The sequence below is a fragment of the Cydia splendana genome, chromosome 1 (genome assembly GCF_910591565.1).
Source record: "Cydia splendana chromosome 1, ilCydSple1.2, whole genome shotgun sequence".
NCBI lineage: Eukaryota > Metazoa > Arthropoda > Insecta > Lepidoptera > Tortricidae > Cydia > Cydia splendana.
The window spans coordinates 14,715,426-14,730,752 of NC_085960.1; the positions used below are offsets into that span (position 1 = coordinate 14,715,426).

At 35.3% G+C, this 15,327-nt stretch overlaps 1 protein-coding gene and 1 long non-coding RNA gene across 2 annotated transcripts in view; both read left to right on the plus strand.

Moving 5' to 3' along the window:
- LOC134796630 (uncharacterized) overlaps positions 1–15,327 on the plus strand; it is a 207,278-nt gene that overhangs the window by 21,655 nt on the left and 170,296 nt on the right. The window lies entirely within an intron of this gene.
- Positions 7,156–9,528, plus strand: LOC134797054 (uncharacterized). The gene is made up of 5 exons (XM_063769311.1): positions 7,156–7,395; positions 7,718–7,910; positions 8,167–8,259; positions 8,655–8,782; positions 9,372–9,528. Exons 1-5 carry the CDS (start codon positions 7,183–7,185, stop codon positions 9,471–9,473), a joined length of 729 nt encoding a protein of 242 aa, XP_063625381.1. The 5' UTR covers positions 7,156–7,182; the 3' UTR covers positions 9,474–9,528.

Genomic DNA, 15,327 nt, shown 5'->3' on the forward strand with positions numbered 1-15,327 from the left:
GTACGGGGTGCTCCCCTAAAAATATAAGGTAAGTACTTATAAAGAAAACTTTTAGAACTACCTTATTTCCACTCCCCTATTAGGTCAGTAATATAAGTTTTTAAGATTTACTTGGCCGAAAACCCGATTTTCCGTCCATTAACCCTTGTGTGAACCATATTGCCTCATTTCCTCTCGGCGACTCTCCTTATTCAATTTAGACTACGTTAGGGTCAGTTGAGAAAATATGGACTTATTTATTTTACCAAAAGGTATTTTTATTTCCAGAAATAATTTTCCATAAGTGTACAATAAAATTAAACTAAAATCTGCAAGTAATAAATACTAACTAAATAATAATGACAATAATTTCCTTAATATTTCCTCTCGGCGACTCTCCTTATTCAATTTAGACTACGTTAGGGTCAGTTGAGAAAATATGGACTTATTTATTTTACCAAAAGGTATTTTTATTTCCAGAAATAATTTTCCATAAGTGTACAATAAAATTAAACTAAAATCTGCAAGTAATAAATACTAACTAAATAATAATGACAATAATTTCCTTAACATTTCCTCTCGGCGACTCTCCTTATTCAATTTAGACTACGTTAGGGTCAGTTGAGAAAATATGGACTTGTTTATTTTACCAAAATGTATTTTTATTTCCAGAAATAATTTTCCATAAGTGTACAATAAAATTAAACTAAAATCTGCAAGTAATAAATACTAACTAAATAATAATGACAATAAAAATTAAAATTAAAACTTACCATTAAAAACAATAACTTAACAAAAAGAGATAATTAATTATGTCTCTATTATGTAGGACAATTAAACTTTACCTACGCAGGTGAAACTGTAAAGATATATTTTTATTTTTTTTATCTATATGAAAAAGCATTCCAGGATAGCAGATACTTTTGACGCGTTGTTTCATCCTCTACTATTGATGCTGGTTGTAACTACTGAATAACTTGATACGTTTTCATTAAATACTATTTTACAGTATACATAAGAATCACAAGTGTTTTCTTTCATCCACTATTATTATTAGAAACACTAACATTTGAATGGAAACAAACACAAAAATGGAGGACCATAACTGTTTACCCCATTCTAACCATTAGCAAGAACTACGAAAACACTAACAATTGACTTAAGTTACCTACGTACCGTATAAGTCATTGACCCCAAACCCTAGTTAATAAATAACTAGCACCTGAAATAAAAGGACAGTAAACGTGGGTAGTCGGAGAGCAGTTAATCGCATTTCGGCACCGCCTCCGCTCCCGAATGGCTTCATTTACGATTTTTATTTCCGGGTTTCCGAATTATAATGGTTAGCAGTAGAGAGGCGCATTTTTATACAAACACGTTTTGTTACAAAATAGATAATTATGTTAAATTAGTGAAGTGATAAAAATATTGATACCTACACATATCGATGTTATACATTATGATGTAAGCTCTAAGGCTCCAAAGCAGCTAAAACAAATGGTAACCTTGGTAAATACTAAAATTGCTAAAGACAACTACCTATATAAAACGCATACTACATTTAAGTTCATGTATCATATATTTAGGAATGCAATGCACTGCTAGAAAAAAAATTAGCTAGTCAAACTTACGCGATTTCATTACTGTTCTGTATATACACTGCGGGTGTAGTGTCGTAACAGTGCAATTCTATCGAAAAATGTGACACATTGTGTTTTAAAAACTAAAATTCATGCCAAGAACCAAATTGTAAATGTTTCATGGAACAACTATGTTTTAGTTATTTACGATAAAAAAGATTGTAGAAACATTTAATTGTGACTAGATTGCAAATCGGTTAGGACATAAATTAACTATTTAGATACCTAATTATAGCCTGAACGAAAAAAAATGTTTCCTATAAAAATTAAAAAGTAATTCCTAATTCAAAAAAAATCTTTCACTTGAGTTTATTAATTATCAGAATATATCGATATCGATACATTCGGCGCGCGTCCCTAGGCATAATAAGCGCTATCGGTGTATTGAGATTAACTCGGTTTTATAGCATCAGGTTAGTATGCATTAAATTTAACGATTCGCCTTCATTGGACCATTGCTCTAAATTGCTACGGACAAAGATGTTTAAGTACTATTTTAACTATTTATTTTATTTGTGCCAACGGTTGATGCCATAAAAATAACAATATAAAATAGCGAAAAACAAAGGTATGGAGATAACTGCACTGTGGATTTTGGGTTTCATTTTAATGTTTGCCATTTTTAGTGTTATAAATACAAACAACTGTGTTTCAAATACGAGAGTTAAAATCAAGTACCAAGGTGCACCCGTTAAATTTGATTATATATTTTAAAACAACCAATACATGTATGTATATGCTTGTGAAATGAATTTGAATCTAAATACACGTGGACTTTGATATCATTATCCACATCAAAAACCAGACATATAATAAAACAATTGTGATTGTAACGCTAAAGTATTAATTACATGCATAGTCAATTACAGATTCTGCTAAAAGAATACCCGCCTACGGCCACAGACAGTCAATAAGAGACAACCCCTACATATGCCAAATACCAAAAACAATTATCAATGTAATCAAAAGCGCCCTCGCACGCGACGACTAATTAATCGCAAGAGCGATTTTCAATCGCCCGTGCGGTTGAGTTAATGAAAAATCTGCCGGAAGCTGGGAAGAACGGAGTCAAAGGTGATCAGCTGACCGTGGTAATTGGGTGCTATGGGTGACTGGGGGTGAATGAGAGGAATTTGTTTTGTCTAAGGACACGTAATTTTTCGTGCTATATATTGAACAGGTATAAAATCGACTTGAATCATTATGAAATTTCATATTGTCTGTATTTTCATTAATTCAGCAACAATAGGATTTGTATAGGAATAATCATCATTCGCAGTGGACTCACTCGAACTTAGCAATGGTACTAGCGAGATCGCAGCGAGTCATAAAAAATGAAATCAATCTAACATTTAAAACTTTCGCGTTTTCAACACATACTTGTACACTTCAACACTAGGTACTCAATAATCTTAAGTTAGAACGGGTATTTCCGACGTTTCGACGCATACGGCTCAATTAGGAAAATGAATTAGATTTCTACTAGACTTCAACAAGTTACGATACGGATAATTTAAAGATATTTGTAAGATAGATATGTCAAATTTGACGTTTCCGCGGTTCTGGAGGTCCTCTTGAAAGATTTCGACAAGTTATGACTTAGATATCCAAGTCATATCTAGTCGATATCTAATGTAGATCTAGTTGATCTCTAAATCGTCTCAAGATCTTGTGATTATCTCGAAATTCGAATAGGCCTGATAGTCTTGTTGGCGGATTACTGGCAGCCGATTCTGTTGTAACAATTTGTTAAGATTTTCATCTTGTTTTGATGCGATCTTTAGTGATAATGAATCGACTGATTGTAGTGTGATCAGCTCACGTGGGGTGGGTACATTTCTTGTTGATATTCAGTCTTGAAATTGCATTCCGTAGAATCAGATGTTCTAAGTATTCATAGTGTTTGGATAACGATACAAGAAAAACATAAAATTAGAGAACTCCCCCGAGGTACCCTTATCCCTGAGAAGTCAAGCTTTACGATCCTATTATAAAATGGTCTTTATGAGCGATTTTATTGCTAAAAGACTTCAGTAATTTCGTCATGGCGAGAGGGCAAAGATGAGATTCCAGGAGTTAAGGGCCATTAAAAGTTTGAAGTAGATTGAGTTATTTCGGTCACTGAAACTTTCAGGTGTGGGAAAATCTTAATTAGTTGGCTAAGATATAAAAGTCATTCTGATTTGGTAATTTTCCTTTTAATCTAAAATAGTCCATCTTTAAGGGAACTTCCTCGAGAAGAAGTGGGGAAAACATCGACGATCGACGAGGTCCAGAAAGACCTATGCGACACCCAAGCGGCTGAATGGCGTCTGATCGCACAGGATTGGAACGAATGGCGAAATCTAGTGTCGGAGGCCAAGATCCACTTCGGGTCACTGAGCCGGCGAAGTAAGTTGGGTCCACAACGTCTTCCACAAAATTAAAGGTTACACATTTTTAAGTGTAGGTACGAAAATGTAAATAAAAAACGTATGAAAGTCTACTCATATAAGTACATATAACCATCAACCCTTCCACATAAACAATAGATAAAGCGTAGATATAAAGCAGCAGACATAAAGCGAGCGAAGTGGAACGCCCCTCACGCGGACTCAGCACACGTCATGCTTGTCATCGATACAGGGGATTTGCATTTGGAATGCGATTTTAAATTTTGTTCCACCTGAAATATTACTGTGACTTTTGAACTTTCTACCTAAGTTGCAAAGGGGATATTTGCTTTATGATTTTGTTTGTCATTTTTCGTACGTATGTAGATAGTAGGTACTCTAGATTCAAAAATGTTTTAAAATATTTGTGAGAAATAATTTATGGTCGGTATTTATAAAAGTTTTTAAACTTAACAAGAAACCTAATTTTTTTGCTAATTTTTCACCTTTAAAATTATATTATTACCAGACATCTTCAATTTTATAGCATTTTTGCTGCATTGGAGTGGTGTTAACGGAACTGGTATAGATAATTGCAACTGAAATGGTAAATTAAGGTTAATATTAACGTAATTAACGCTAATTAATCATTAGGATTGAAATTGTTTATACCAATTCCGTTAACTCCGCTGCACCGAAAATGCTACAAAATTTACCATGTCTGATTAGTTATTACTTATATCCACTTACATTTCACTGTATAACCGAGGTTCTTGATAGGGAACATGTAATATATTTCAAAATACATAGCTTGAGCATCGTTTCCTGGACACGCTGTACAAATCGTTTTGCGCTCTTGCAGTGATCGTATGTTGTCCGACTCGAAATCAATCACTGACATCTCTTTCCGGCACCTGATGCCATCTGTCTCCCTGCCCATCCCTTTAACTAAACAGCTTCAATAATGGTCACATTTCTCTTTTTAGAGGTATGTTTAGGGTACCCAATATTTTATATGCTATTTATATTATTTTAAACCCCATTTTAACTAAAATAACTATCCTATACAAGTGGCTATCCACTGTTGCTATTACACCTGTCAATCCTGTTATTTAATTTGCAATTGTGTAAAGGTTTTTTATCAGGTAGGTAACTCACCTATGTTTAACATATAGAAGGAATAACTTTCACGTTTCCGTTTCATTCATTGCAAAAAGTACCGATTTGAGATTTATATTTAAATTCAAAGAGGACAGCTCTGAATGAAAATTTTCATAGGATGCATTAAAATCTGTTTCCACAGCTCTGCTCGTGGGTGCAGTGTAGTGCAAGTCACAAGAGAATATGTAGTCTTTATTTACAATAGGTACATATATAGCTAAGACAGTTTTACCGCCCAAAAATGCTTTTAATTTAGAGGTCATATTTTTTTACTTCAGGTTACAAGAAAACTAATTCACGTGTATTTCGTAAGTATAGTTATAAATTATTACATAGCAGGAACGAATTAAACTACCACGACCAAACGTTTAACCTCTATTTCCTTTGATTAATCGTATCACATAATTTCAGATTAAGTAAGAACTTGATACGCCCACCACAATTGTATATCTCGTCAGTATATCACTTGCACTGCTCCTTTTGTCCGTCTGACGGCAATAACAAGTCCATAAACCGTTTTTACTGCTTTTGTTCGAGTAAATGTATGTAGGTTTGACTTTTTAAACAATGACCGTATTTTAAAAGAAAATCCGATAATTCTCAAGATTTCTTACGGCTTTTGAATATTAACAAAAGACGTAATGCAAATAAAATATTTTATATCTTCAGGAGTGAAATAAAGTCCTAAAGTAGAAGTGCCTTGACTAGGATCTGCATAGCTAAGTAAGTAATATAATTCATCCAGCTATTTAGCTGTCGAGTATGAAAGACACTAAAGATGCTAAGTTACTATGTAATATCATGGTATAAATAAATTAGTATTTCAATTTTACTTGAACTTAGCCTTCAAAAACTATAATATATCCAATCCATATCCTCCTTATAATTAAGGAACCTGCGATAGATTGTTACGCTTGTTTTGGAACTAACACGTTGAATCTTTGACACAATATACTTATAAAATGAGTCATTATTATGTTGAAATTCAAATTGTCAAAGATATTTAGAAAAATATATAAATAGCATTAATTAACAGGACATACCCATACGTATCCGAATTGTAGAACATACGAGTACGTAATATGTAGAGTACAATAGAGTACATATGTGGGTGGTACTCGTATGACTAAGCGTATTTCCGACTGTACCTAAATTTGAGACAATGTGTCAGTTTGTCGGTCATTCATCTTTTGTACGTAAATTGGGTTATCCTGTAAACTGTGTCACATCGTCATCGCAGGGATTATCGTGTTACTCGAATTACTGCCTACGCTGATTACTTGTTACTCGAATTACCGCCTTGTTTTAGCCCTAGGAACTTAGAGACAGGACACTTTTATATTTTTTTAAAAATGACCCCTGAAACGAGATTGGTAAATAAAAAAGAATGAGAAAATATTATACTCACTCAGATATTTATTTAATTTAGTTAGGCTTAAAGGTATCCAGTAAGGTGTCGTTTGAGATAAGATGGTCTATTTTACATTAAACATTATTTAGCACTTGCTGTTGTATATATGTATATTCGTATAGGTTGCCTACGTGCTACGAGTACCTGTAATGGCTCCTCTTCACGTTGGGCCAACGCCAACGCCAACGAGGGACGCAGCCATGCGGTAGAATGAGATAGCAATAACACATAAATGCGTCCCTCGTTGGCGTTGGCGTTGGCCCAACGTGAAGAGGAGCCATAACATGCGTAGCATATCTACGCATATTATTAACCAAGGAAATTTGAATTAGAATCAGATTTCAACTCGTATGTCTGATATCGTATTTTAATATTACGAAATCAGACACAAGTTCTATGCGACATACTTTTCTTCCCTAGGTAGTCCATAACTTTATATTTTTTTATTTTCTATTTGATTAATGTGGCTGCGGTAAAAAATATTGATTCACTTAAAGAATTACACAGTCTATGAACTCACTAACTCCACTACTCACTCTATCTTTTCATAACTCTTTACGCCAATCTACGACTCAAAATTTAGTGATCTGTACTTCAGCGTCAAGATACTACATTACAAATGTGCCGTATTTTGTTAGCAGTTTCTCTCCTAGTTGGCTTAAGTTACGTGGAAGCTTCAGGGAACGGTACAAAATGTAACGGTTTTAACGCGAACTTCGATCTTCAGAAAATAATAGGAACGTGGTATGTGGTAGCAATCGTGCCTGAAGCCATGTTTCCTGACAAGCAGAAGGTGCCGTGCTATGAAGTGGAGTTCAGTGAGATTGAAGAGGTGAGTGGGAACTATTTTGTACCCTGACTCTTGCTGTCACAGCAGCGCAAAAAACCAAATCAAGCTTTAAGTTCATGTTAAAAAAATACTTTGAAGAGTTTTGAAATAAGACGATGATTTACCGCGCAAGTCTATGCAACAGTTACCTACCTTCTTATAAACTAAAATTATACATTCAAGTTGCGTTGCACTAACTGTAAATGATATTGAATAATTACGATAAAAGTTATATCCACCATCCTAAATTACAGGTTATGTAAGTTGGGTCCAAAGATTTTCTCTAGTGTGAATGACATTTACTCAAGACACGTTTTTTTTTCAGTCCGGTCTCCGATGGCTCATGAACGCGACTCACATAGCACCACACCCAAAAGATCTATTCGACAAGAAAGGAATTTACATAAGACAACGGTATCACTCGGAGCACTCATTCGACGTCTGGTCTAAATCTCTGGAGGGGGCTAATGGATGCTTCCAGCAAGTTATGTCTTTAAACACCGACCTGAGCGATATAAGTAAGTCTTTCATTATGAGAATTTTAATACCGTCGTCTAAAATCTGTGTAATACTTAGTTTAAAAAACAACTGCAATCTACTCAAACTTTCTTGAAATAGCACTATATATAAGGATTCTGTCTAACCGGCAACTGCGTAATTTATCTCAAATATTTAAGGGCCATAACAAACTTGCGTTTCTTGAGTACGATGTTCAGTTTATTTTATTATATTATAAGATTAAGGCTTGTTCCTTTAGTTGCTTTGTTGCTTCAGCCGACCGACCATCCGAATTTGCGATTCCGCCTCGCCATCGTCCCGGCGATTGGCCTCCGAAACGCTTGAACGCTCCCGTTTCAGTGAGCGTCAGTAAGTATTTTTTTGTAATTTTGTTATCATCATTATCGTCAGCCTATGCCGCATCAAAATCTTTTGAAAGGCTTGCTATAGCGACTAGTAGTGTGCAATTCTGCCTATTTGTAGTGTCCGACTCAAGTTTAGGTTTGGTAGGTTTCGGCATAAAATTCATTTTTCATGCGAAGGTTCGGTTTCGGCCAAAAACCGTCGAACCTTTCGGCCACGCTGAAACTTATTTACACCATTTTATTTTCGGATTTCGTTAGGCTAGTTTACTATAATGATAAATTAATTCGAATTAGTCTTTTCAAATTAGAATAGGCGTGTTCCGACACGCACTTGGCTGATGTGTTAAACCACTAAGTTTGCCAAGATAATAACAGTGAACCATTATACATACTTTGTAGAGCACGCCCTCTCACATGAAGCGAGGATGCAGCTCCACCTGATCGAGACCGGTAAAGAGAGCGGCCCCTTCCTGCTCCAGATCCTGTGGGGAAACCACATCACGGGGGTCATATATCAAAAGAGCCCAGTATGTATCTTTTTTTATAGGACATTTTTACGCAAATTGACTAAGTCCCACGGTAAGCTCAAGAAAGCTTGTGTTGTGGGTACTCAGACAACGATATATATAATATATAAATACTTAAATACATAGAAAACAACCATGACTCAGGAACAAATATCTGTATTATCATACAAATAAATGCCCTTACCAGGATTCTAACCCGGGACCATCGGCTTCATAGGCAGGGTCACTACCCACTAGGCCAGACCGGTTGTCATTCGTCATTTACTCTTAAAATGTTTGAATAATTGCATGAAAGTTTAATTTACCTACCATACGATGTACATTTTTAAATAAGTAATTGATACAGATGTTGTGCATAATTGTTTTCCATCGTATATTCTCGGAAACGTTCGTATTTGTCATGCTACTTCAGTCAACCTCAGTAGTTTTTGTACCGAGACTGACTGAAATAGCAAGACACGTTCGTATGTTTCCGTGAAAATACGATGAAAAATAATTATGCACTACTAATTGATAAAGAAATTGATTCGATATCCGAGTAAAATATTCAATTTGAAGTCAATTAAACATCGACTTTAATATTTTCCAGATTATTACACAAGACAAGCTGAAACCTGTATCTGAAGTTATGGTGAAGCTTCGTGGACCTCAAAGAACTCCGAAACTTTGCGACAAGAGATTGAAAGACTAAATTAAAATCAGTGTTACCTCATACATATCTTGGAACATAATTGGTCAATTTTGCTAAGCATGAAATTAAATAGGAATTTAACTACATACATTTATATGCCATTTTATAATATATCCGTCTTGTAATAAAATAGTAGTTTTCCTGACACAAAAAGTAGTTTTTTGTAGCACAATTAATGTATTATTATTTGGTGCATTTTATTTTTATAAGGTAAAATGTGCATAGATTTAAAAAGTAATGCATCTTCTTTGGACGCTTGTATGTAGCCTGAGCTCAGCTGTGTCCAGTTAGTAACAAATTGTGTCTTCTCACGCCACCATACCATACCACGATACATTATTATGTGGAAAACCGATAAAGCAAAAAGTAGCTGGTCGGTTTACAAAGAATAGGAAATATCACCAGAAAGGATAGATAGAAGGAGTACGATAATTGTATATATTATAGATAATGGCCTATTTTGAGAAAATCATTTTTAGTTTTAACTCAAATTAATTTTCGAATATTAGTTAGCTCTTCTCATTGTCACCAATGCAATACATGGATAATATGACTAAATAAATGATTAAGTAATCTAGTTTGAAACCTGGCATTCAGGAAAGCAATATCTAGACATAACGAGAGACCGTTTAGAAAAATAAGTTTTATTTAGGGAAAACTCGTTTTAATTTAAAACAATTTTTTAACAATAAGTTTTAATACGCTTATTTATAACTATTAAAAGTCACAAGAACCCGCCACCAAAAAGTGTACTGGACTTCAATTGTATGGCTTAACAGCATCACTCTAAATACAATCAAGAACAATTAAAATGGGCCTGTTTGTGTAGAAATCTCAATATAAAACGAGGAATGTTTATAAAACTTGAGATAATGGAACTATTGGAACTTTATACTCGTATTTGACTGAACTAAATGGTCGGCTATTCGGCAAGTATGTACTATCAATGTGGTGTTAGAACGAAATGCACTGTTTTATCCCGTTAGTCTTAGGACAGATTGGTATCGTGATATAATCTTATTAACTACTTTCCTTATGGCTACGTTTTAAAAGTTATTGTTGTTCACTGCGGTCACGCTAAGCATTATTGACTTTTAGTATAACATTTTCAAACGGATGGGAAATGTTTTATCAAGTTATTAGGTAAATTTGGACAATTGGACAGGATTAAATACGGTATGACAATTGGATAGATAACGAGTAGGTAGAAAGTTAAAAACCTAAAATGAACTATAGCATAATCAAGCTAAAGGTTCCAATATTTCTTGAAAAATTGGTGTCAAAAACAAAAATGCCAGTAATTAATCTTACCCTTTCACGAGTTGTTGGTCCCGGAATATTACGTTATCCTTCTGGGACGGCTCATTAACTGCGAATATTCATAAAGTATCCTATAAAAGAGTTCATCACTCAACCCTTTTGGTTGCTAAATGTCGCCAATATTGTTTTTACATCACTCTGTTTTTCTGTTTTGAAGTAAAACCAAAATTCTAATGTAGTATTATATAATACAAACTAATTTTAGTGGTTTATTAACTAAATTAGGTTTGGTGGACAATTATGAATTTACCTAGTAATAGTTCTCATCCCTAAACAAAGTTCAAAAGTATGGTCGCGGCCAAGAGGAAACATAACATACCTACATGCAGCTTACAACATATGCGAGTACGAAAAAATGGAAGCGGAGGTGGAAACAAAGCGCCAAAGTTGTGTCTTCTCAACTACCCGTTTTCTATCCCAAAATGCAGTTATAAATATTTGATAGGTAAAGGCATAATGGTATCGTACATAGTCTACTTGTGTATAAACAACATATTCGGATTTTGGAACTCGCCGCCCTTGAGGAGCCTCATAATTATAATGTTGCGTACAAAGTGGCCCTAAATTCAGAACAGACATTGTGACGACAGCTTATTAGTAATTCAGGTATTTAGTGATAACAGCGAGATATTTCCCAAAATATTATTTCGCTAGCAGATATAAGCAGATATTTTACATAATGGCTAGTATTCTATGAAATGAGTAAAAGGAGCACCACCAATAACGTAGGTAGGTACAGATGAGAATGAGCGTATGAGATTGAAGCTGACATCAGTGATTCAGTCGAGCACTCGTAAAAGTTTACGAAGTACCGTACCGCCCCCGAACTATGGCGCAATCTTCTCGCCCCATAGTAATTCAATATATAGAACACTTGATAGCCGCCTACGATTTTGATCGAGAATGGTAGAGGAGCTTATTCTATACATGTATAATGTATAGCCATATGAAGATATTATTGATTACTGAGATATGACAATACACTCTGTGCAATTTGTTTTATGTTTTAAGTAAATACGTAGTGCGTTTAGATAGGTAAACGTAAAATAATATTCCCCAGCATTGCTAGCTTCGATCTTGACTTGCGATACCAATAATCGGTGATATTCGCGATTTTTTTTAATGTAAGTAGTTATACAAGTAAAATCTGTGTTAAGCAATTCTATAGACTAAAAATCAAAACACAAGTTATTTTTATAAGTCGCAAAACTCGCAAATGTTGGCCAGTTTGAAGACTACAGTCTACAGTTTAATTTATTGTTCCTGTTATAAGGCCCATCTATATGGAACTATAATTACTTAAATTTTTCTAATTAATATCCTGATACAACGTAATATTTTTGGAAACCGCCCGCTAGTCTTTCATGACATTTCTACAGAGCATCGTGTCGTTACGGACGACTATTTATCAACGTCTCGTCTAGGGTTGCCAACCATCCGATTACAACGTGACATTCTCATTTTCCGTCCCCCGCCTTCTTGCTTAGATTTACTTATAATTCGCCTTTTGACTTAGTCCCTTGTTATTAATCTGTTGCATCATTAATTACCATCACTTCAGGTTTATCCATTAAGCCGTGCTTCGAAATGTTTCCTTCTAACGATTTGTTTCTTTTCTTGTTACATTGCTATTCATTAAATTAAGCTCAATCAATATTGCTAGAAAAAATCAAGCTTCAATATCCACATGATTTACTTAACCTCTCGTAACTTCGATCCCTGCGGTAAGTATTGAGTTCTAAACTTCTTTACCTCTTCTTTGCCAAAGAATATAATATGTAATTACTAGGTTACTTACGTTCCGTAATAAAAAAGGTGGAACTACAGTTTAGCCAGCTACTTTCGCAAATCACAAGTATTAATAATAATGATATGACCGCTCGCTTTTTTTCTTTATTAAATACTAGTATGCATCTGGTAAGAATTTGCATTTCAACGCGTTGCAAGCTGAAAGCAATCTGCTTAGAACCGGATGAGCACCTGGGTGCAGTTCACCTGCATTTATTAATATTTTCCTTTAGTTTAACCTATAAAGCTATAGGTAGTAAAAAGCAGGTATGCATACATATGCTAGTTATGAATGTTGAAAGGATATAATGTCTACTACAGAGTCTTCTTTATACACTATGCAGTACCAATGAATGCAGAAACGGTTGTTATTGTTTACACTCTGCGTTAAAACTAATAGGTAGTTCATTATTAATGACCCGACATTGTATACACTGTTAATCCGATATACCTACTTAATCCCCGCAAAACTGAAAAAGGGTAATTTTAAATGGACTACCTACCTTCATCATTATGATGAAAGACGGCAATATCCAAAAAGTAATGTGCATCGTTACCCTTCGATATATAAAACGATGAACCGGGTACCTACTCTTTATGCAAAACGGTGTCATCCGAAAAACAATGCGAAAAAATATTTATGTCTCATGCGTACCATTGAACATCAAAAACGAGGCCTCAAATGAATGCAAATTTACTTCAATGAGCGGCAAAAAATGCATTTGCATAAACGTCCTGTATAATATGCATATTAATAAAGAGCTTAGTAGGGGATGACTGACCGGCTGCTCAAAGTTGGCTTTGTATTGATTGAACTAGTAAATTTAACGCAAAATGTAACCGGTTTCTCTATAACAGTCTATATGTACTTACCCTAAATGTTAGAAAATCATGGAGGTTTTTTTGCAAAAACTACTTTCGACTTTCGAAAAAAACTGCATGACTTAATGCAGTGTTTTCTGTCTAATCAGGAGTAGTGAAATATAATTTAACTACAGGCCAATTCAAACTTATACTAGGCGTGGCTCACTCCGCGATTTCGTCGCTTTGCTACAGGTAGCTAAAAGTACATCCGTTCCGCCCCAAGTTTGGGGAAAGCCATAAGCCGCGCGTGGCGCTGTCGCCACCTAGCGGCCATATCTGTCCTGATCGTAACAGACGCGTTTTGTTAGAGAATGAGTCTTCTGTACCTAGTATACTATTATTTATTCTGTGCTTATACTGACATAACTAACATGATTTAAATATCATTCTGACATCAGTGTACGTTCGATAGGGCCTGATAGGGAAATAAGTGCCACACTATTAATTCCAACCAAAAGCACGCACATTCAGAATGCTTCGTTTGTATATATGCTAGTGACGCTTACGTACCCATATGGCAGTTAAGATAACGGAACCATAAAAGTAGATGTTTTATTATTCAGCAGCCGTTCGGAATACACGGCAATGCACTTCACATAAGCCCTGTGGCTCTATGGCCAATAAAGTCGAAATCGATTGTGTCAATTGTGTTTTATTATTTTCAAGAGTTCAAGACAATCTCGTTTCCGATTGCGACTCACGCTTTAAAAATCTTAGAGCTTGCTGATACCATTGTATTCGTGAAGTCCGAAATCCGCACTAAAATAAAATTATAAATAAAAAAAAATACAATCAAGAACTAAATTTCATGTTATTAAGGCCATTTTTTGCCACAACCAGGCCAGCTTGAAAGCATCTATATTTTTTGAAATCAGTGTAAATAATAACACAACGCACACACAAAAAGGCACATTTCCAAATCCGTGTGTAAAGTTACATTTTATCTTCTAGAAATACAAAGTAATCTAATGTAAGTATGAGATATTCGTTTACGTTAGCTAAAATAATGAACTTTAAAGATATTATTTTGAGTGATAGATATGAAGAAAAATGAATTTGGGTGAGACCGTTTTATATTTATAGCTGTTTTAGATTTTCTCGGAAATCATAAACATAGTTCTTAGACCGCCCAAAGACTACAAAAAGAACTGTCCTTACAAGCAAAAACACAGGAAGTAAAATCAGTTAACCCATTCAGCGCTAATCACGACATGTCGTTATGCCTCTACGTACCGGGAAACCCATCGGCTACGACGTAGCGCTACGCCCATGGTTCAGCGGTAAATGTGTTAATAACAACTCTAAAGCAAACATTCCTCTCATCGACTGCGGCTTTTCCTTAATCAGCCAATCTATTTAAATATATATTTATACTTACATTAATTATTAGTCATCAATTTGCATAAGTATCAAATATATATCGGCTCCGAAACGTGGTCTTTCACTATCGGCCTCATCTCAAAACTCAAAGTCACTCAACGAGCTATGGAGAGGGCTATGCTCGGAGTTTCTCTACGTGATCGAATCAGAAATGAGGAGATCCGTAGACGAACTAAAGTCACCGACATAGCCCACCGGATTAGCAAGCTGAAGTGGCAATGGGCAGGCCACATTGCACGCAGAGAAGATGGCCGATGGGGTCGAAAAGTGCTCGAGTGGAGACCACGGACTAGCAAGCGCAGCGTAGGACGTCCACCCACAAGATGGACAGACGATCTTGTTAAGGTCGCCGGAAGACGCTGGATGCGGGTCGCTTCCAACCGGCACGTATGAAGGTCCAAGGGGGAGGCCTATGTTCAGCAGTGGACGTCTTATGGCTGAGATGATGATGATGATGATGATCAAATATTAGTTAACAAAATAGCTAAAATTATACCCAAAC